At 40.0% G+C, this 24,192-nt stretch overlaps 1 protein-coding gene across 1 annotated transcript in view; it reads left to right on the top strand.

Annotated features, from left to right (window-relative positions):
• The first annotated feature begins 253 nt into the window (after positions 1 to 253).
• The window catches only part of SLC26A8 (solute carrier family 26 member 8), a 167,746-nt gene continuing 143,807 nt past the window's right edge, over positions 254 to 24,192 (top strand). Inside the window, exons 1-2 of the mRNA XM_036768015.1 lie at positions 254 to 432; positions 5,506 to 5,645. Of these exons, the coding sequence (XP_036623910.1) occupies positions 272 to 432; positions 5,506 to 5,645 (301 nt within the window). The 5' untranslated portion in view covers positions 254 to 271. The remainder of the gene's footprint in view (positions 433 to 5,505; positions 5,646 to 24,192) is intronic.

Raw genomic sequence — 24,192 nt, 5'->3', positions numbered from 1 at the left:
CCAGCTATGTGGAGAAGGGAAGAGAATGGAAATAGGGAGCTCAGGAAGTCATTGCACAAGTTCAGTAAAAGATGATGCAGGTCTGAATTGGGGTAGTGGTTGTGTGAATGAAGAGAAGGTATATGCTACAGATATTTGTGGAGGGAAATTTCTTTCCAATTTAAAAAAATCCTCCCAGCTTTGTCTCTAATTCTGCGTAATGGAGATGCCGATTGGGTTTAATTTCTTGTGCGTGTATTCAGCAGGATTGGCGCGGCTAGAAAGAAGCACAATGGCTTCCAATATTAGACGCAAGGCTAGTAAGTTCTTCTATGATGTGAAAAGAGAAGTATACAATGAAGAATCTTTTCAAAGAGAGCATAGAAGGAAAGGAACTTCTTCAGGAAATGTAGATATCAATATCACTACAATTAAACACAGAGTGCAATTCCGGTGAGTATGTGTGTGACTACTTAGTTGTTACAAAACAAAGCTGGAACTATAAGGCCTTCCCTGATTGCTGTACCTACCCCAATACTTCCCTTCCCTAATACCTGTATTTCTTGTAGCCAGCACTGTGCAATTTAGGACTTGTTATCTAATTATTTCTCATGTCTAATGTTTATCTCCCCAGCTAGATAGTAAACTCCTTAAAGGTAGGAACCATGGCTTAAAGTTACTTTGTAACCTTAAAGTCTTAAAGTTACTTTGTACTTTGAGTACCTGGGTACTAATGGACAAATAGAATCACAGTATCTTAGAGTTAGATGGTCCCTCAGGGGCCATCTAGTCTAACCCCTACCTGAACAAAGAATCCTTCTTATTATAACATTTTCAATGAGTGATCATCTAATCCTTGACATCCCATGAGAAAAATCTATATCCTCTTGATGTTGTCCATTCCATTTTTGCATAGCTCTAATTTTTAGGAATATTTTCCTTTCATCATTTCTAAATTTGCCTCTCAGCTACCCATTGTTCCTAGTTGTGCCTTCTGAAACTAAGCAGAATAAATCTAATCTTTCTTTCACATGACAATTAAGCTGCTATTTAGCATGTATCATGTACTTATGAAACTAAATTTTTGAACCAAGTGCAAGACTCTGCATTTATGCCTGTTGAATTTCATCTTATATTTGACCCAATGTTCTGGCCTGTCAGAATCTTTTCGGATTCTGACTTTGTCATCCGCTCCCCATATCAACTATCTTCCTGAGCTTTGTGTCATCTGCAAACTTAAGGAATATGCCATGTATAACTTAGAAATATCAAATAACATATGGCCAAACATAGAACTCTGGGGCATCCTTATGGCAGACCTCTTTTAAGTTCAAATCAAAACATTCATGAGTATTCCCTAAATCTGAGTCCCCAAATTATACCATTGCTTTACCTTCACCTTTCTATCTTTTTTTTCCACAGGAATAAACATAAGACTTTGTCAACTGCTTTGCTAAAATCTCTCTTTACAGCACTCCTACTTCAGTCAGTCCAATGATTCTGTCAGAAAGGAAATAAGATTAGTTGAGGATGGCTTCTTCTTGAGGAAGCTAGTTGGGCTCTTTGTGATCAACTCTTTTTTTTTTCCAGATATTCACTAACTATCCCTTTTAATTCAAAAGACATTCTTTAAGTACCAACCATGTTCCAAATCATGTATGCGGAGTTTGTAATATAAAGACAAAAACAGAACAGCCTTCCTTCAAATAGCACATTTTGTATACCCTTTTAACAATAAATTCTAGAGTTTCTAGGAATTGATATCAAGACTCTATTGTCTTCCCTATTTTGAAAACAGAAACATTTGCCCTTCTGCAATCTTTCAATACCTCTCCCTCTACAGCCTTTCAAACATTACTGACAGTATGATTCAATGATCATTTCTGCTAGAACAGATTCTCAGTAAATACTTGCTGATTAATTGATTAGCTACAGCTGTTTTGTCTTCAGCCAAGTTGGGGCCATCTCTGGTCGTCCTGATCTATATCTTGCCATTGGACCCAGATGGCTCCGGAGGAGAAAGTAAAGAAGGTGATTTTGCACAGCCCTCTCTCACTTAAATCCAATTTACCTGCATGTCATGGCATCACCTCCCCGTGGTCCTCTTGGAGAACAAAGGATGACAACAATCACTCCAGCCAGAACACAGATATGTTGTTGGTTAGCTTAGGGTTTTGTCATAGTCATAGTCAAGTTGTACAGTCAACATCTCAGACCATAATTTCTTTCCTTACCTTCTCTCATCTTCACCCTCCAGCCATATTGGACATGAGGACATTGGACTACTTGACTCTACTCGTGTCTGTGCTTTTGTGGGAGCCTCACCTTCGTGTAGACTGACCTCGTTAGGTTCTTGTCAGTTCTGTTTTCTCTGACTTATCAGGTCCTCTCTATCCATCCTATCAAACTTCTAAAAGAATGTAGTCGATGCCAAAGGGCCAGCACTCAGGTAGGAAGATGGTTAATGCCCTTTCCATTAGAGTTGCACTTTTATCTGAGTTATAGTCATCCTGAATTATAGTCACCAACCACTTCCCCTACTTCTATACCACACACACAGTGTTTTCTCTCATTCTTTGTGTCTGTCAAAAGACAGATGCTGTAAGAGAATTAATGCTACACTTAATTTCATCTACCACAAATGAACAGTTTATTCTTATGACTTTGCTGTAATTCCCACTTCTCTTTCTCTCATCATAAGCTGAAAATCTTGTCACCTTACCCTATTATGAAACTGAATCTGAGTTGCGTTTACTTCTCCTACCTTTCTTAATTCCTCCTTGTAAAAAATAAACTGCCCTTTTATCTCCTAAACTCTTACCTATTCTCCTTCTGAATACCTTCCTCTCTTTTTTATTTCCTCCTTCATTTCCTTCTTTATTGGCAGCCTCTTCTTTTTTCAACTGGTTCTTTTCTTTTTGTTTTCAAACATATATGTTTACTCCATTTGTGAAAAGACTTTTTCATTTATCTTCACACTTCTTTTCTGCCCTTCATATCCATACCATTTACTCACTCTTGCTATATCTCCTTTCCACAAACTCCAACCCTGAGCCCTCAAGGGTTTTGCTCATCTTCAATGTTCCACTTTATGTCAACTGATGTTGTTATGCCGTGCCTGGAAGTGCTAGTGCTACAGTTAGAATGCATACGGGGAGAAGTGAAGACTCTGGTACATGAGCAAATCTCCAATCCTAAGCTCTTTTCTTCTGTATGTGAGCCTTGTGTTAGCGATTCTGTCATAAACCAAAGGGCCCGATTTTCTTATTTTAAGGCTCTTTTCCTGTACAAGAATCCCCTTTCCCCTCCCCCATAGCAGTATTTTGAATTTTCTCTCTGTCTCTCTTTCTATAGCTGTTGCTATTGCTCGTCTTTCATAGTCCTTTCTCTTCTTTTCTCTAGCCTCTCCTGATTACCAGATCAAACCATTGCCACGTATAACCTTGGGATGGAAAAACTTTATATTTGTCTCAAACAGGAGAGGGAATAGGGAAGGTAAAAATATCCCAGCATTCATTATGTGCACGTACTGCCATAATTAGGAAGAGTCGCTTCTATTTCTGCCCCAGAATCAAAATCTCTCTTGGCCCAGCATCTTTGGATTGACGGTTTCCATCAGCCTAGCATCTGCTAGACTGAATAAAGTTTTACGGTGCTGGATAAAATTGTTGAACATATATTTTCATCCCTGTATGTTTCTATTAATTATTACCACTAATAATTTATTATCCACCAACAGCTTTTCAGTGAAAAACTCCTAATGTCTTTGCTTTTAAATTCTTTATTGACATCATTTCTTCTCTTACTCTCTATATAGCCTGGAGCTTCTGGTTTAGCAGGAACTAAAAAGTGAAGAAACTTGAGATTTTCTCCCCTACTTTCATATTCCTACTACTAGGAAAGCACTTTAATATTGTTTTTAAAATTTTTATTTTTGTCTTTTTTGCCCATCACCAACATTTCCCAGTATATTTCTTTGAGAGGCATCCCTCATAGTAAAGGATAAAAAAGAGGGGGAAAAGTTCAGCAAAACTCCTTGAAAAAATTTGACATTTCTTCAGTGTTTCACACCTGTAGGCCCCCATCGTTGCCAAGAAGGTCTGGGAGAGGTGTCTTCCCATATCCTTTTTTGGGGGCTAACCTTGGTCGTTATAATTTTACAGCACTTAGTTTCTGTTGTTTCCCTATTTTTCTTTCCACTTATATCCTTGTGGTTTTTTGTGTATATTGTTTTCCTAGTTCTGCTTACTTTACTCTGCATCAGTTCCTCAAAGTTTAACCATGCTTTTCTGAATTCATAAGAGGCATCATTTCTGATAGCGTAGTAATAATTCCATTACATTTGTATATCTCAGCTTGTTTAACCATTTACTAATCTGTGGCCATCTCTTTTGTTTCTTGTTCTTTGCTGCTACAAAAAAAGTGTTTCTATAAATAGTTTGGTATAAATGCAGCCTTTCTGTTTTGTCATTTACTTTCTTGGGCTCTTTGTCTATCAAAGGGATTTCTGGGCCAAAGGGCATAGGTATTTTGGTTAGCATAATTCCAAATTTCTTTGGGAAAAGCCCATTTAAACCAAAATATTTAATAATTATCTCTCTTCCCTCAAGGAATAGACAAGTTCATTGGTAGAAGCCAGCTAAAACAAAAGATGTCACTCCTCCCTAGCTAGCATTGTGTGAGAACTAGAAAGGTATTGAGCCTGAGAGTAAGGACGGAAAAAGGGAGTTTAAGAAGCTGATTGCATCTTGACTCTAACTTCATTTTCATGTTTGATGTATTGGAAATCTAGAATTTTAGAGCCATAGTCCAATGTAAATATAAACAAAGAGTACTCTAAAACTGAATGGCAAAGTTTTTAAAAAAAATTATCTGTGCCATTATCCCCCTTTAGTAGCACAGGTAATGAAATATTAACTATGTGTGTTAATCCTCTTCTTGTCTTCCTGCATATTCCAAATTTCTCAAACTTAGAAACTGTAACTCTTCCATATTCTGCAAATCTCTTTATGTTCTAGGACAAAGACATAACACTTATGACTTTGTTCTAAATGCCTGGTAAAGTGTTAAAGTGTAAAGTATAAGCATAAAGGGCCAGGTAAAAATGTTATTTGATCATATTGAGAGTAAATTATAGGATCTTATCTTTCTCCCCATGTCAGCAGACAGAAACAAAAGTCCAGGCTGCTCCATTGGACAGCTTTTCCCTTTACTCCCGAACATTATCATGGGAAGAGGATAAAAGAGCTGAGTGCTCTATTCTTCCTCTAGAACGCTCAAACAGGCTCTGAAGTTCCAGTCTCAAAAGCTTTCATTTAATCAAATTAATGTTCTCCAGCAGCATATCTAGCACCAAACAGAACACAGATTTGGTTTACATGCTGGGATGGACAGTGACCGATTCTTTAATAGCCACACGATTGATATGTGTAGGAAAGGGAGGGGGACACATAGGAAGGGGTAGGGAGGATTACATGTCTTTTGAGTTCTGGAGGATATAACTAAAACTACTCTGCTTCCTCACAGTTGCTCATGGAAGAGATTTAAAAAAGTCATATTTGGCATCTTTCCCTTCCTAGAATGGATGTGTGTGTACCGATTCAAGGACTGGCTTTTTGGAGATTTGCTTGCTGGCTTAAATGTTGGCCTTGTACAGGTTCCCCAAGGTAAGAAAGTTGTGGAGAAGAGGGAGGGATCACTGGACTTAGAGCCTTGCCCTCCTTTTCATGGCAAATAATGCTTTGTGCCACTTGAGTAAAAAGGAAAGTTAATTGTGTGCATTTTGCCATCATTCATTTGACTGCTTTCTAATTATCTAATTCTCTCCAACATGGCTCTGGAAGACCCAATTCAATATGGAATCCTGAGAATCTTCCACAAGAGTACAAAATCCCCAAATAATCCAGGAATTTTTCCTTTTCTCCATTCCTTTGAGGTTAGCCCAGGCCAGAAGCAGGCGTTATGTGGCCCATCCAAACTAAAATGACTCATTTGGCTCTCAACTTTCACCTCAGAAAATTTAGGGAATCCTAGAACATTCCCAGGGTATCTCGTGGCTATCCTGAGGCTTTTGACACAAAGGCTTTGGCCCATAGTCATCCAGACACCCTTTGGTATCAGTTCAAGCGGATCAATTTTGAAGCACACTCAATTATAGGAGAAATTCTTTAATATGATATCCGTTATAAAATAAGCAAACTACTGAGATGTATAAGTAGTAGTAGAGCCAGTTCTACTGGGCATGACTTGAGTGACCTGCAACTTTATGCAGTGACCGTGGCATTCGTGATTTGTAGCCATGTACTGTCACTGGAAGAATGTTGGTGTTAAAAATGGACATTTATTTAATAAAGAAGCACAGTTTCACCAAGGCACTCCAACTTGCTCATTTTCTCCCAGTTCAGTTCTGTGTCAAGTACAATGTCATTCACAAGCTGGAACACCTGGAGGACCTCATGGTCTGTGAGGAACCCTTCCATTTGGATTCTGTTCTGGATATCCTTCCTGTCAATGGCAAATACCTTAGGCCAACTTAGGTCTTCTATTTGATAATAATCAGAGGGTCATCAAATAAAGCTCTCTGGTGTGCCTGAATGATTTTAACATATGCAGGGAAGATTGCTGGATGGAAGAGACAGACACCTTGTTTTGGCCGTACTCAGACGCTTCGTACCTCTCACTGGACTATTATTGTAGGAGCCTCCTGAACAACCTTCCGCTGTTCTCTCTGTCTATTCTGTCTCATCTCCAATATATCCTCCACGTAGCTATCAAATAAAACACAAATCTGAATGTGTCACTCCTCTACAAAATATCTTCAGTGGTTTCCTATTGTCTCTAAAATAAAATGCAAATCCTTAGCCTGGTATTTATTGTTCTTTGTAATCTCACGTTCTCCACTCCAGTCAAGCTGGAGTTGTTCTCCATACGGGACGTTCCATTTCCTACTTCAAACCATGCCTTTGTGTAGGTAGTCTCCAGTATTTGAAATGTTCTTGGAGCGGATAGAAGAGTAGGCCTGAAATCAGGAAGACCCGAGTTCAAATCCAACCTCAGACACTAACTAGCTGTGTGACCCTGGACAGATCAGTTAACCTCTCTCAGTTTCAGTTTCCTGACTGTAAAATGAGAATAGGATTGTCGTAAGGACTAAATAAGATAATGTTAAAAGCTTTGGAAGCCTTGAAAGTGATTTGAATTCATACAGAGGAATCTTCCTGAGTTCAGGTCCAGCCCTCTATCTACTGCGCCACTTACCCTTTTCTTGAATGTAGTGCTCAGAATTGAAGCCAGCACTCTGGACGTGCTCTGCCCAGAAACAGTCTCACTCTTACCTCTCTGAACCTTTGACAATTTTCTTCTTAATGCATTATGTTTCTTGGCTCCTGTATCACAGGTTTACCTTTCTGCCCAAGGTGCACTCCTAACTCTCTCCTTCACTTTTTCTACCACAGTCCAGAAGCCTCTTCATTCTTGCTTGCTTCTTTCAAGTGCACTTTGGCCCTGGAATTTATGAACACTTTGGAAGTACCTTGCAGTCCTGGGTTGACTAGTTCATCCCCACATTTCCAGTTTTAGAAGGAAATCAAGGCCAGTTATGTCTTCATTCCTTTCCAGTCTCCAGCCCCCTTTGCTTCTATCCTGCGCCAAATTCTTGGCAGAATTTCAGTCTCTCATCTCCAACTGCCTTTCAGACATCTCAAACTGGATGTTCAGTAGACATTTTAAACTACATATATGCCAAATGGAACTCACTATCTTTTCACCTAAACCATTCCCCTTCTCCTCCCTCTTTCCCCATTACTGTAGAGGGCAACATCACTCTCCCAGCACCTCAGGCTCACAACCTAGGAGTCATCTGGGACACTGCATTATCTCTCACCCTCCATATTCAATCTGTTAACAAAGTCTGTTGATTTCACCTTTGCAACATTTCTCTTGAATATGCCTCCTTCTCTCCTCTGACACTGTCACCACTCTAGTACAAGCCCTCATCACCTCACACCTGCTGGTGGGTCTGCCTGCCTCAGATGTCTCCACTCCAATCTATTCTTCATTCAGCCATTAAAGTAATTTTTGTAAAGACCAGATCTGATCTTGTCATCCTCCTACTCAATAAACACCAGTGGTTACCTATTGTTTCCAGGAGGAAATACAAAATGCTCTGTTTGACATTCAAAACCCTTCATAATCTAGTTCCCTCCTACTTTTTTCTAGTCTTCTTTTTTTGTTTTTTGTTTTCTTTCTTTTGGCCTTTCTTTTAATCAATATTTATTTATTTAATATTTTTAGTTTTCAGCATTGATTTCCACAAGAATTTGGATTACAAATTTTCTCCCCATTTCTACCCTCCCCCACTCCAAGATGGCATATGTTCTGATTGCCCCGTTCCCCAGTCAGCCCTCCCTTCTGTCACCCCACTCCTCTCCATCCCCTTTTCCCTTACTTTCTTGTAGGGCAAGATAAATTTCCATGCCCCATTGTCTGTATATTTTATTTCCTAGTTGCATGCAAAAACTTTTTTTTGAACATCTGCTTTTAAAACTTTGAGTTCCAAATTCTCTCCCCTCTTCCCTCCCCATCCACCCTCCCTAAGAAGGCAAGCAATTCAACATAGGCCACATGTGTTATCATTATGCAAAACCCTTCCACAATACTCGTGCTGTGAAAGACAACTATATTTTGTTCCTTCCTATCCTATCCCCCTTTATTCAATTTTCTCCCTTGGCCCTGTCCCTTTTCAAAAGTGTTTGCTTTTGATTACCTCCTCCCCCTATCTGCCCTCCCTTCTATTGTCCACCTTTTTTATCTCCTTCCTCCTTTCCTGTGGGGTAAGATACCCAACTGAGTATGTATGTTATTCCCTCCTCAGGTCAAATCTGATGAGAGCAAGATTTACTCATTCCCCCTCACCTGCCCCCTCTTCCCTTCCTACAGAACTGCTTTTTCTTGCCACTTTTATGTGAGATAATTTACCCTATTCTATCTCTCCCTTCCTCCTTTTATCAATATATTCCTCTCTCATCCCTTAATTTGATTTTATTTTTTTTAGATATCCCTTCATATTCAATTCACCCTGTGCCTTCTGTCTATATACGTATATGTATATATATATATATATACACATATATATATATATGTATGTATGTATGTATATATATATTCCCTTCAGCTACCCTAATACTGAGGTCTCATGAATTATACACATCATCTTTCCATGTAGAAATGTAGAAATGTAAACAAAGCAGTTCCACTTTAGTAAGTCCCTTATGATTTCTCTTTCTTGTTTACCTTTTCGTGCTTCTCTTGATTCTTGTGTTTAAAAGTCAGATTTTCTATTCAGCTCTGGTCTTTTCACTGAGAAAGCTTGAAAGTCCTCTATTTTATTGAAGGTCCATATTTTGCCTAGGAGCATGATACTCAATTTTGCTGGGTAGGTGATTCTTGGTTTTAATCCTAGCTCCATTGACCTCTGGAATATCATATTCCAAGCCCTTCGATCCCTTAATGTAGAAGCTGCTAGATCTTGTGTTATCCTGATTGTGTTTCCACAATGCTCAAATTGTTTCTTTCTGGCTGCTTGCAGTATTTTCTCCTTGATGTGGGAGCTCTGGAATTTGGCGACAACATTCCTAGGAGTTTTCTTTTTGGGATGTATTTGAGGAGGTGATCTGTGGATTCTTTCAATTTCTATTTTACCCTCTGACTCTAGAATATCAGGGCCATTTTCCTTGATAATTTCTTGAAAGATGATATCTAGGCTCTTATTTTGATCATGGCTTTCAGGTAGTCCAATAATTTTTAAATTCTCTCTCCTGGATCTATTTTCCAGGTCAGTGGTTTTTCCAATGAGATATTTCACATCGTCTTCCATTTTTTCATTCCTTTGGTTCTGTTTTATAATATCTTGATTTCTCATAAAGTCACTAGCTTCCACTTTCTCCAATCTCATTTTTAAGGTAGTATTTTCTTCATTGGTCTTTTGGACTTCCTTTTCCATTTGGCTAATTCTGCCTTTCAAAGCATTCTTTTCCTCATTGGCTTTTTGGAGCTCTTTTGCCATTTGAGTTAGTCTATTTTTTAAGGTGTTTTCTTCAGTATTTTTTTGGGTCTCCTTTAGCAAGTGGTTGACTTGTTTTTCATGGTTTTCTTGCATCACTCTCATTTCTCTTCCCAATTTTTCCTCTACTTCTCTAACTTGCTTTTCCAAATCCTTTTTGAGCCCTTCCATGCCTGAGACCAGTTCATGTTTTTCTTGGAGGCTTTTGTTGTAGGCTCTTTGACTTTGTTGACTTCTTCTGGCTATATGTTTTGGTCTTCTTCATCACCAAAGAAAAGATTCCAAAGCCTGATTCTGAATCTGAGAGCACTTTCGCTGCCTGTTCATGTTCCTAGCCAACTACTTGACCCTTGAGCTTTTTGTAGGTGTATAACTGCTTGTAGAGTAGAGAGTACTTTGTCCCCAGCTTGAGGGGCTGTGCTGTTGTTTTCAGAGCTATTTCTACACATCAAGCTCTGCCACACGAGCACTCCTCCTCCCCCAAGAACCACCAACCCAGATCGTGACTCAGATCTAAGCAGGTTCTGCACTCCTGTTCTGATCTGCCACTTAATTCCTCCTACCAGGTGGGCCTGGGGCCAGAAGCAACTGCAGCTGTAGCTCTGTAAGCAGCCTCAGAGCTGCACCACCTCTGCCACCCCCGGTGCAGTGGCCAACCTCAAACTCCTTTCACTCTGTCCCCGAAGTTTCTTCCCCCTAACCTACTCTATTGTCTTTGGTGTTTGTGGGCTGAGAAGTCTGGTAACTGCCACAGCTCACTGATTCAGGGCCTAGGGCCTGTTCTGCCCGGCTCCCAGTCTGGTTGGTCCAGGTGTGCCCACGCTGGGCTGTGCTCCTCTCCGTTCCCAGCACTGTGCGATAGACCTTACCCAGTGACCACCCAGGCTGTTGTGGGCTGGAGCCCTGCTTCCCTCTGCTATTTCGTGGGTTCTGCAGTTCTAGAATTTGTTCAGAGCCATTTTTATAGGTGTTTGGAGGGTCCTGGGGGAGAGCCTTAGGCTAGTCCCTGCTTTCCAGCCGCCATCTTGGCTCCACCTCCCTCTTTTCCAGTCTTCTTACACCTTACTCCCAGACACATACTTCTTTGAACAGTGACACTGGCCTTTTAACTATTCCACAGAGAAGACACTGTGTCTCTCGGCTCCAAGCATCTTCCCTATCTATCCCTCATGCCTGGAAAGCTTTCCCTTCTCTTCTATCTCTCCTCATCTCTGCCTACTGATCTTCTTGCCTTCCTTTATGTCCCAACTAAAATCCCACCTTCTATCGGGATCCTTTTCCAACCCCTCTTAATTCTAATATTTACCCTGTATGTGGCTTGCTTTGTATACATTTGTTTGCGTGTCTCTTTCAGTAGATTGTAAGTGACTTGCGGGTGAGGACTTTCTTTCCTCTCTTTTTTTTTTAATCCTCAGAGCTTAGCATAGTACCTGGCATGTAGTAGGGGCGTAATATTTATTGATTGATTGGTTCTTCCCCTTGTAAGCTCTTTGAGGGCAGAGAGTAGCTTTCATTCTGCTTGTACTTGATTTCTGCCACTTAGTACAGTGCCCGTGCTAAGCATTAGCACTTAATAAATGTTTGTTGATTGACTGACATCACTCATATTGGGCTAGCTCTAACAAGCTAAAGAATGTACAAGGACCACATTGTTTTGGCAGATGGGCTAAACCAGGTTGAGAGTGATCAATAGGCCTCAAACCCGTCAGTGAGTTGGGGATATCTACCTCAAGCATTTGAAGACTTCTCCAAATGGAATAGGGAGATGAAGACTAAAGCATTTGGTAAGAATAAATGAGGGGAGGGAACAGGGGAGCAAACAAGGACCAGGCCCAGTAGCCTTAGAAAAGTGACCTAAAACAGGTTACCAGAGGAGACCAAAGAAAGGGCTAAGAATCCTTTCTTTGTAGTAGCATTAATCACATAGCAAGGAAACAGAGCAGTGAGAGAAGCAATACTATATCAGATTATAAATACAGAGGACCAAATTCCAAATCTCCTTCTCTTTGCTAGACCACTCACTGCCTATGGCTGCTCTGAGTCATATGCAGGTTTTCTAGAGCAGGGGAAACTGGGCATGCACAGGGAGGAAAGGGGTGCTCACCTCAGTGGATTTAGATGTGTCCTTTAATGTATGAATAAGACTTGTTCTGTTTTTGAAGAATTATAGGATTGGTGGGAAATTGGTGCTAAAAATAAGAGGAATGATAGATATTGACCAGGTTTCACATAGGTGGAAGAAATGAGCCAAATAAATGAAAGGTCCATTTTTTTCTAGTGGCCATGAAGGTGGATGAAGCAGGAATTGTAGAGTACTTAGAGGCTGGTCAGACATCAAAGTTGCCAGGGTCATCCACTGCATCCCTGTTGTCAGTTTTCCTGACTTTTGTCTCAGGAAGAGGCAACTTCTGATGACTTCTCCAAACTCTGCCTCGCTTAAATCCAATTCACTTGAAAGTTAAGACATCCCCTCCGTGATGCCACTGGTCCTCATTGAAAAGGGACAAACAACAACATATAACTTTCAGGTATTATTATTATTATTCCTATTACATACCCAAGGTAAAAGTGAAATATCTGTTCAGCAGTCCTATAAACTTTGTGTCTTAGGAGGTATAGGTGTGATGAATTTTTATTTCACATTTTAAGTATCTTCTTGTGTGTGCTTATGAGTTCTTTGTATTTTAAGCATTTCTTTTGTGGTGGAGGAAATTGATAAGTTGATCCATACCTGATGCTTCCCCTTTTAGGTATGAACCTTACCCTTAGGTATGAACCATACACTTAAGCTTTATTTTAGAGATTATCCCCAGTACCCTGGGTTGGGGGCACTGAGCCAGAGAGGGTGAGAAAATCCTTATTCCCTTTTTTTAGGTGTCAGGCTCTTCAAGGATTGAACTTAGTCTTTGTAAATCTAGAGTTGTAGCCCTTTTCCTGGAGGGAGCCCCTCTCAACCACAGGGACAGTGGCATATTCTCCTTTGCCTTTTTTGGGTGGTAATAATATCTGTGATTTTTTTCTAAATGTTTGGCGTACTTCTTCTCAGATGACTTGGTAACTGATCCTTTAATGCCTTAAAAATTGTCTTGCTTTCAAAAAGAACCTCCAATTTTTTGGTATAGAAATATTTTTCATCTGTTTTCATCTATTCCATTTCTAATCCCTCTTGGGGCACATTTTGGGACTATGATATTTGAGCTCAAATGTGGTAGCTCTACCAGCATTGATGGAGAAAATGGTCTTGGGAAGTCTTTACCATTTTTTGTTTGTTCGTCGTCCTAATTTTATTCTTAAATGCTCTTGGGATGATTTGTATTATTTATGTTTTTCACCAAACTTTTTTAAAAAACCTTTTCCCATCTACCACTTATTACTATTTTATGAGAGGATATCACTCATAAATGTCTATCATTTTTCTCCAACATATTTTACAAAACTATTTATATTCTAAACCAGAGTTTGCCTTGGCTACCATCTCTCTGCTTTGCATGGAGACTGAGAAGATTTCAAGGCTCTTTTGACTTCCTTATTGCGATGATTGAAAGGTGGATAAAAACTAGGAAATGATGACAGCTTTGTTGTTTATTCCATCCATTGCTTATTTTCTGTATTTACATCTTATGTAATAAGTCAGGTTGGACTATTTTAAACACATTGTGTTTCATTTAATTGCATCCTCTCATTTTCATTCTTCTAATTCTAGAGACATCTGACAAATGGATAGAAGCCCGGGCCTGGTGTTAGGAATACCTGCGTTCAAATCTGGCCTCAGACACTTAGCTGTGTTACCCTGGACAAATCACTTAACCTCTATCCGCCTCAGTTTTGTCAAGTGCAAAATAAGAATAATAATAATACCTACTCAAAGGATTGTTGTGAGGTTCAAGCGAGATAGTATTTGTAAAAACGTTTAGCGCAGCGTTTGGTACGTGGGAGGCACTACATCACACACTTATTCCTTCACCTTTCTACTTTGTATTGATTTTGACCTTTCCTCTTAACAGGAATCCGCTCTGATTATGTGCAGACAGCTGATTTGAAAAAGAGAGCTACGTCTTTGCTATTTGTTAAGATATAGTCACTTTCAACTCTTTGTGATGTTATTTGGTGCTTTTCACGACTTTGCTGTCATTTTGTTCTGTCATTCAGTCGTGTCCAACTCTTTGCAACCCTGTGGACCATAGCATACTAACACCATCCATGGTGTTTTCTTGGCAAGAATACTGGAGTGGTTTATTTCCTTCTCCACTAGATTAAGGCAAATAGAGTTAAGTGACTTGCCTGGCGTCACACAGCTAGTAAAAGTCTGAGGCCGGATTTGAATGTAGGTCTTCCTGACTCCCAGCCCAGCACTCTATCCACTGAGCCACCTAGCTGCCTCACTTTTCATGTCCGTCACTTCTCAAATTGCTACATAGTGGGAGTCTTCTGTGCAACTTACATAATTTTGGTTTCTTTTGTTTCTTAACCTTTAGCCATATCTTCCAATTTTGAATAGCCAATTTTCCAACTGACTTTTAATAACTTTGAAAGTAAGATTAAATTGGATAAACATAAAGTGAAACCAAGAGTTGAACACAGGTCCTGTCTAGTTTTGTCCAGCTCATGGTGAAGGCTAAAGAAAGAGTTGTCATTCAGTGGACAAGAATTTTCCATGTTAAAGACTGTGACTGAAATACCTGTGTACCTTGAGACCTGGGAACACGGCCCCTGTTCCAAGGAAAAAAAGGGAACGCGTGGTCACATAGGCCTATTAATGGATGGGGAGGATCTTATATTCCATTAACCCCACTTGCGTACACTCTGTAAACCAGTGACACTGACCTTATTGTTGGTCATTGTATAGATACACTTCATCTCTAGATACCATGCATTTTCTTTTTTTTCACCATGCATTTTCAGTGGCTGTCCCCTATGCCTGGAATGCTCTTATTCCCCATCTTATTCTTCACCACCATCTTCAGGTTTCCCTGGCTTCCTTCCAGACTCAACTCAAATCCCACTTTCTTCAAGAGGCCTTTCCCAGACCTTCTCCACCTCCCATCCCCTGCTAGTGCACTGCCTCAGAGATTACCTTCCACTTACTCTGTATACACTTTGTAGGTAGGTACATATTTGTGTGTGTGTGTGTGTGTGTGTGTGTGTGTGTGTGTGTGTGTGCGTATGTTATTTCTCCTATTAGAATGTGAGGTCCTTGAGGGCAGGGACTCTTGCTTCCCTTTTTTTTGTATCCCAAGAGCTTAGCAAAGTGCCTAGCATGTAGCAAGCATTTAATAAATGTTTGTTAACGTATTAGACACTGGAGAAATATAAAGAAACTTTCAGATTAAATGAAGGATGCTAGTCTAAAGCTGTCAGTTGACAAATGTCAATTTTGTGGTACCTCTGTCAAATATGTGGATTGTGAAGTATCTCAGTGTAAGTGTAAGAATTTTTGTCATTTTTTTTTTGGAGTTTAGTTTCTAGGATCCATGGCCATAACAATCTCAGTTTCCCAGGCTCATGCTAGATTGTAAACATCTTAAGGATCAGTCTCCTTTAAACCCTGATAATTCACAGCTGTTCTAAGTTACATAGGCTTCCACACCTTCTGGCTCTGAGAAAGTGTGTATATTGTGAGAGATTGGTATTTTGTTTTTTGGGCTCAGTCATGAGAGGAATGTTCACCTGAGGTCTTTGTGATTTGGCCAGATGAGACTCTGGGTAGCTGTGGTTAAGGGGCCCCTGGCTTTATGAACCCAGATGTTGATGCTCCCTGGTCTAGCGATTATGTATCTGTTACTTGCTTAGACAGTTGGAGCTGTCTATTGGATCTCTGTGCTAATTTCTCTATGTTTCTATGCTTGTATTTTCTCCATGTTTCAGGGTGCTGACCTTTCCCCTGATCTAGTGAATGACCTTTACCTTCTTTACTTACATATCTTGAATTAAAAGAAGATTATTAACTCATTTGAAGCTGTCTTTCCTTTAGAAAAGCAGATCAAAGAACCTGTGCTAGCAGGCCATTCTGGGTACGCTAGGGTGCTTGCTAATACAACATGGGAGGAGAGTAAAATGTAAGAAGACTGGAAAGACAGGAAGAGGCCAGGCTGTGAAGGACTTTAAATGGCAGAGAATTTTCTAGTTGATCCTGTAGGCAATATGGAGCGATTGGAGTTTATTGAAGGGTGGGTGGGTAGGTGGGAAAAGTGTGACACAGTGACATTGTTTAGGAAAAAATAACTTTAGTAACTGAGTGGAGGATGGATGGATTGGAATGGGGAGAGGTAGGAAACAGAGAGACCAACTAGAAGGCTATTGGCAATAGCCAAGATAGGAAGGAATAAGAGCCTGTATCATAGTGATGACTTTAGGAGTGAAAAGAATGGGATGTGTGTGAGGAATGTTATGAAAATAGAAAAAAATAAGATGACAACAGATTTGATATGTGGAGTTAGTGCAAGTGAAGAACCAAGGATGGCACTGAGGTTTGTGAGCCCACATAACTGGGAGGATGGTGGTTGGGAAGATGGAAAGATTTGGGGGTAAAAGATAATGAGCCTACCCAAAGATAAGAAGATCTAAACCCAACAATTTCTAGTAGTTCACAGCACCTCTTTTTCCATAAGCTGAAGAAGCAGCTCAACTGAGGAAATGAAAACACCTTTGTCTTTGCAATCAGTTTTTTTCTCAGATGATCCTCCCTTGGGCTCCAGGGAATTCCCAGAACCAAATGTCTCCAGATTATCTGTCAAGGTTGAGCGGTCATTGAAAGGATTCTCGGCTCTCTGCCAGCACTTCCCTCTAGTCTCCTCTAAGCCTCTGTACATGAGGCACGGATGGTCAAGGCTCTGGTTCCCAGATTGTTACCTATGGCACTTCATAAATATCCTGAATAGGCAAGAGTTGTCCCTAATCAACACAGACGCCCCAGAAGTATTAATAACTATATAGTACACTGTTTGGGTCACGGTATCCATCTTTTTTCAGATATCCTCAACCTCCCTGAAAAACTCCACATATACTAAGATTTGATCCTGACAGTCCTTTGTGCCAAAGCCACAGAGGTCTAATGTTCTCATAGGATGTAAAGATCTGTACCTCAGGTTTTCTTTATAAAATGAACATAACAGCGTTGCTTCCTGGGATAATCTGTCTAGCACAGCAGAACACTGTGTCTTAGATTCATATTGACACTGTTGTGTGGTATCCTATGGACAGAGATAATGGACCCAAGAAAGGATTTTTCAGATGAGGGCTAATTCCTCAAGGGTCTCAGGTGGCCCCATGTCCCAAGTCCCACTATTATCTCCCAACCCTGGCTCTGTGGAGTTTAGCTTTTATAAGACCAATGCCGTAATATTCTCAAATATGCCTGGCATGCATTTTTGTCCTTCTTGTTCATAGAAGTAACAAAATGCCATCCGGCCCCTTTGCATGCCTTCTTTGGATTCCATTCTCAAAGCTACTGTGCTTGACCTTGATCCCAGTCTTCCTTGGTTCTTGAGGAAGAGGTCAGTGAATAACTAAAGGCAGTGGGCACAGCTTAAATTTTGTGAGTTAGATCTGTCTGATCCTTGTTTAGCTTCTGTTTCAGTCTTATTGACCCACACCTTCGTGGATCATTCTGGGTCATGGAGGGCCAATTTTAGTAGCTTTTAACTATTCTCATCATTTATGTACCTTGCCTCTTTGTCTCTGATCAACCAAATGAATTGGGAGTAGCTGGGAGGCAGTTCCCATCATTATAGCTGTCACAATAATAGTTTGTTATTTAGAGCAGTGGTCTACAAAGTACAGTAGGGTCCCTATGTAAACAGGGGGCCATGGCACACCCCTGAGGAGAGTTTGAACAACCAAATAAGGGCAGGAAGGTGGGGTGTAGCCCATCCTCCCAAGGGCTTGTCTCCAACACAACCACACCAGCCTCGTCACCTATTTTTCCCAACACTCTCACATACTGCTCCCTTCTGAGGCTGTGCAAACTTCCAGCCTCTCTTCTGAACCTAAACTCTTCTGAAGGGCATAGGCCCATTCAGGGCAAATGTAATCTAACTGTGGTCCAGACATCTGCACCAGCAGCTGTATGGGTACTGTTAGGAAAACACACACAGAATATAGACAGATAAAGTATATACCCTTTAGGTAACCTGGTAACTGCAAAAGTGCCCCTCAGTTGGCTCTGTGTTCTGGGGGAATAACCAGTGAATTTGAGCTCCTTTTCTGCCTACCCTCTTTGTTTTCGGTGGGACAGAGTAAGTCATATGGATGTACAGGCATGATGAGTTACAATCTGCACTGTAGACCTCCTTACATTTTCTTTTTCCCCAAACCTGCTCTTCAAAACCTCCCTCTTACAGTCAAGGGTGCTACCATGGCAACCTTTATGTTATACTTGACTATTTACTGTCATCCCATATATTGTCAGTAGTCAAATCTTGTCTTTTTTTAACCTCTAGAACATCTCTCATACCTTTATGAGAGGGACTTACAGCCCCTGTCCTCAGGGAGCTTACATTGTCCAAGAATTTTGTCTTTCTTAGCAATTCTTTGCCAAGAGTAGAAGAGTTGGAGCCAGTCTCTGCCTAGGTCTCTCCTTATCCATACCTTCTCTTTACTTACATAGCTCCCACCCTAGTTTAGGCCCTTATCACTCTCTCCTGAGCTATTGCAACAGCCTCCTAACTGATCTCCTGTCTTAAATCTTTCCCCTCACCAATCTTTCCTTCACAGAGCTACCAAAGTAGTCTTCCTTATGTGCAAGTCTGACCGTGTCACACACCTACTCAGTAAACCTAGTGGATCCCTATTGATTCTAAGCTCAAATATTATTTTGTCTTTAGTTCATCCTTTAAATTTTATGGTTTTGTATAAATTTTATAACATACATAGTTATTAGGATAGTAGCACACATGTAATTTACCAATAAGTAAATACATTAGAGGGTACATGCTCAAAAATATTTTAATCATAGGGGTACATGATCAAAACAGTTTGGAGACAATTGAGCTAAAGTCACCTGAGCATGTGGCTCAGACCATTATGATGCAAGTGCTCCACAGTTACTGTACCTTTGATCACCATTTTCTTCAGTAGTCTCTCCAGTCTATGTCCAAAGTAAGAGGCCTTCTCTGCCTCAGAGAGACGAATTTAACTTAAATATCTTATGTGTTTTTTGTGCTTCAGATCACATGCAGAGCTGAAAAATATTCACAGTAACAGAAAGCAATTTCATTTTTAAGGTGGGTAAGATATCTAAGGCAGGTCCCACGAGACTCTTTAGTGAGTGCTTACGTTTTTCATCATCAGGCACCTGCCACTCATTTAATAATTTTGGCCGTGGTTGAGAGTTTCCTCTTCAGGCCCTCTCTTGTGAAAACAGTTATCACTGTCTGTAGGAGATTGCTTTGAACCATGCTGCTTACCTTGGGTCCTGTTCCATGGCCTGAGCCCATAGCCCTGCTGGTGACAGGTCTGGTGACTAGAGATAGAGTTCTCACACCTTAGCAGAACTAGTACAATTTCTGTAATCAATCAGTCTCTCAGATAATTACTATGTGCTAGGCATGGTGGATACAAACGCAAAGCTTATATTCCCTGTCCTCAGGGATCTTACATTGTTCAAGGAGAACTTTGTCTGTCCTAGCAATTCTTTGCCAGGAGTAGGAGGCTTGGAGCCAGACCTAGGCCTCTTCTTACCCCTACCTGGTATTTAGCAAGTTCCCTCAGTGCAAGGAAAGAAAGAGAAAGAGTCACCTCCTTTGTACATGTGCTTCTTCCCAGGGAAAGGGACCTGCACCTAGGGAGAGTGGCCCCTAGAAGCCCCTGCTCCACATGTAACATGGCAGGGCCGGAGGCAGATCGACATGTCCTTAGAATAAGAACAGGATTCAGAATATGAACACCTAAAATTTATATAGCAATTTGAGGTCTGCAAAGGGCTTTACAAATGTCATCTCATTTGACCCTCATGACAAACCTGGGAGGCAGGCGTGCTATTATTATACCCGTGTTACAGATGAGAGATTTGAGGCAGAGGGAAGGCAAGACTCACACAGCTAGTAAATGTCTGAGACAAAATCTGAGCTCGGGACTTCTTGACTCCAGGTCCAGCGCTCTGTTGGTTAGAGAACAGGGCAGCAATGGAATCTAGGAGGAGAGATCGACGAACTAGGAAACAAAGCAGCGAGCGGCAGAACTAAAATCAGAGCCAGTTAAGAAAAGGGGGCTGGTACAGTGGTAAAGAGTTTATCATAATTTGTTTCATTTCCTAATTTGGAAACGATCTGTGACCTTTTAATCTAAGAAGTAAGGTGTCAGTGTTGCCTTTCCTGATGGAGTGAAAAGAGTAGAGGACGTGGAGTAAGAGAATTTGGGTTCAAATCCCAGGTCTGCTACTTATTACCTGTGCGACACTGGGCAAATCACCAAAATGATGAATATAGGCTTATTTTAAGCTCAGTTACCTCCAAGGTGCCTTTTTGCTTTAGTTATTTTATTCAGGACACAGGACTTTGCTTGCCCAGCAGACTCATAATCTGAATTCAAACAATCTGATGAACAGAGGCACAGAAAGAGGAATTCAGGGCACAAAAGTGTGGATATGATATAGTGAGAAACTAATTAGTTGTCTTCAGAGGTTTGAATTTCTGATTGCTCCCTCAGAGGAGACCAGCGTCAAAGAGATTAACTCTATAGGTATACAAAAGCAATTAAGTATAAGCTTTGTTTTATCTTGCAAATCTTGACTGTAGCCCTGGGAAATTGTCCTCAGGATGACATATTTGGTGTTTGTTTTTATTTTTTTGAAGACTAAGCAAAGGTTGTACTGTAGTTATACAATTAGATATGTTTTACCAAAGTTTTGAACCTCCTCATCCTTGTTTAGGATAGAGGCTTCACATTTGTATTGACCCTGTATACCTTCATCTAACTGTTCTTCTTTTTTTTAATTTTTAGTTGCCATAACTAACTCATTCTTCTCTTTCATCTTTGCCTTTTCCTCCATGATCAACTATGTTATTTAATAGTTAACCAAAATAATGTAACTGTTGTTTCATTTCTCCTCCTTCCTCCCCCACCCTCTGGCCACCACCGTTGAAATAGTGACTAGTTGAAAATTATACTTTGATTAAAGGACTTAATTTGATAATCCAGGTCTGGGCTAGGCTCTTTACTTTTGTTGGGTTTTCAGGTCGAAAGGCACTCCAAGGTTGACCTTTCCCTTGCAATTTTCCCAGGTGCCTTGATTTTTAAATGTCCATCCTTTTGTCTTCTAAAAGAATGCTTTACTTTATTGGGAAGCTGATTTGGGGTTGGGGTTCTGAACCTCTTAATTTTTGTTATATTGTATTTCAGCTTCTCTCATTTCTTATTTTTGTAAAAAAAAACTTGTGAAATTCAGATTGGTGTTTTTGATATGTGAAGTCTCTTGACTACTTGTAGGAACATCTCCCCATTATAACCTTGGAACTTGACAGTGATATGTCAAGGTGAGTTGAATTTTGGATTCATCCCCATTGGCATCTCTGTCTATTTTAAATCTGTCTCTTAGCTTCAGTATTTCGGCAAATTTTCTTAAATTATTTTCTTTTTTTATAGTATTCAAAGTTCATGATAATTCATAAATTTTTTCTTCTTGATTTTCTATCCAATACAGATAAAAAAATTATCTGTATTGATTCCAAATCTTTTTTTTCCTCCAGATTTGGAACACAGTGTAGTGCAGTGAAACCTGTTCTGGACTTGGGCTTTGAATCCCAGCCCTGACACTTGCTGGTTGTATGACCTTGTGAGAATCAGTTAGGCTTGTCATGATTGAAATTGAAGTGAACTAAGAGACAAGGTTCTGAGCACTATCAGCTTATTAGTTAGGCTAGCAAATTGGGTCAGTGGCCTCTCTCGGTGACCAAAGACCTTGGGTGAGGGCTGATAGGGTCTTTTGTAACAATTAGAAAGATGATAGAGCAAAATCTTGAGCAACCTAGGAGTCTTCTTCTGTTTGGCTATTGACGACACAGTCAGAGTTGAGATTACATCATGTGGACCTCCCCTTCTGACACCCCTTTAACCACAGCAGAGGCATATGCTTGAAATCACAAGACAAAAATTCCGAGGCAATGGGAGTAGTCTTCAGGCAGTTGGAATTGCTACAATAGTTTAAATTGATGAGATTTGACCTTTTAGGTTAACCAAGTTTCTCTGGAAAGTGGGTGATGGGTTGGGGTAAAAAGGTGGAGGTAATTATATGACAAAAGCTTGACCATTAGGCAAGTTTTTCTGGGCTGTGGGTGATGGATGAAGTTTATAAGGGGAAGGAACTGAGAAAGGGAATGTTAGATCTAGCTTGAATAAGCCTTAAAAAGAGAATTAAAATCAGTTTCCAATTCTACAGTCTCTCAGAGCTTCACTTCACATGGAGATAATATTTGTAATATCTACTTCACAGTGTTGTAATGAGAGAAGAACTTTGTAAACCTTAAAGTGCTAATAAATGCCAGTTTTGATTATTAGGCCATTTTATGAGTTTTTATGTTTCTACTATTCCTTCTGCCATTTTATCCTCCTTACAACATTCTAGTTTTCATCATTTGCTTTGCTTATATTCCCCATGTATATTTTTTAACTACTGAGTTTCATTGTCATTTTGTCCTGACATTCTTTAGTCACACCCAGTTTCAGCATTTCTCCTTATGACCATTTTTTTTTGCTATTTTAGTTTCTTTAATTTTTTAAATGTATATTATCCATTTTGTTGTGCACTAAGAAAATTCTAGCTTTGTTTCTGGTATTACTCTTGGTATTATTTCTGTATATTTTTATTCTGATATTTTTGGCTCTTCATCTTTGAACCTATTTTCTTTGTTTTATGAGTTGAAAAAATGTCCGTATGGAAAGATTTCCTATAGATATTGAAGTCCTTCAGATGCTGCTGTTTGTGGATGATGTTTTGCTGATTCCAGCAAGCCCCAAAGAGCTATAGGACTTGTTTAGTTAAGTTGATGAGCAAAAGAGATTACACTAAAAATTTTTAGAGGAAAATAGAGGATGAAGAATGCTGATTGCATTCAGCATGAAATGCTTATGGATGAAGTCCATGGGGCCATTCCGTCAGTACATCAGTCTTGGAGTAGCCCAATAATGCACAATGAATTGAGCCAAGAATTGATTAAGAAGAGGAAGGTGAGGTAGATTATACATGGGAAATTGTGGAATATTTTCAGCAAATCCAGGATGTTCCCCAGCATTGGTGATTTTAATACCAATATTCTTCTAAATCATGCTGTATAACTGTGAATTATTTCTGATGGATCAAATTCATAGGTAAACCATAGTGCAATATAGAAGTATATGGTTGTTATAAGAAAGCTGTAGCCTATTGTCAATGATAACTTGTGCACAAGAAGTGGCGCAAAAGGTATCACTTGAAAAATCTAAGGTTAAAAAAGGATGTTGTCTGGTCATTTAACAAAAGTGAAGGTGAACGTGAACAGCCCAATTGGACATCCCACTGATGTCCATGAAATATTAAAAGACCTGAAGGAAGCCCTCTGTCATGTGGGGTGGATCCTCTGTGAATGACTTCTGGAAGGACATGGACAAAAATAACTTAGAATGAGAAGGCTTAATGAGTTGCAGTCTGTACCTGTAGTACTCACATTGACTATAGTACCCACATTGATAAGACCACACACCCACTGAGTCTTGGAGTATTCTTTTAATTCATTTTTTAATTGTATTACAACTCTTTGTATTTCTTTTTAGTATTTTTAAATTTTCTTTGGAGCCTTTCTGATAGTTTTCCTCCTTTGGGTAGTATTTCTATTGCTACTTTTGAGAGGATATTGAGGAAGTTGACTTCTTCGTGATCTTTCACTGCATCATTCTATTGAATCTAGGTTGGTATATTTGGTCAAGAGTTCTATTGGAGTCTATTTTTCAGAACTCAGGGTATTCATGAAATGTTGGTTCTGATGAAGAACGAACTGGGCTTCCTAAACTATACTGGGGGTGGGGGACACAGTGAGTAGAGCACCAGCCCTGGAGTCAGGAGTACCTGAGTTCAAATCCGGCGTTAGACACTTGACACACTTCCTAGCTGTGAGAAACACGGTTTTGGGGATCACTGGACTTCCCCAAATTGTGAGAAAACGTGGTTTTGGGGATCACTGGAC

Source organism: Trichosurus vulpecula, chromosome 7 (assembly GCF_011100635.1).
Source record: "Trichosurus vulpecula isolate mTriVul1 chromosome 7, mTriVul1.pri, whole genome shotgun sequence".
Classification (NCBI taxonomy): domain Eukaryota; kingdom Metazoa; phylum Chordata; class Mammalia; order Diprotodontia; family Phalangeridae; genus Trichosurus; species Trichosurus vulpecula.
This window is presented reverse-complemented; position numbering and strand designations above follow the sequence as displayed.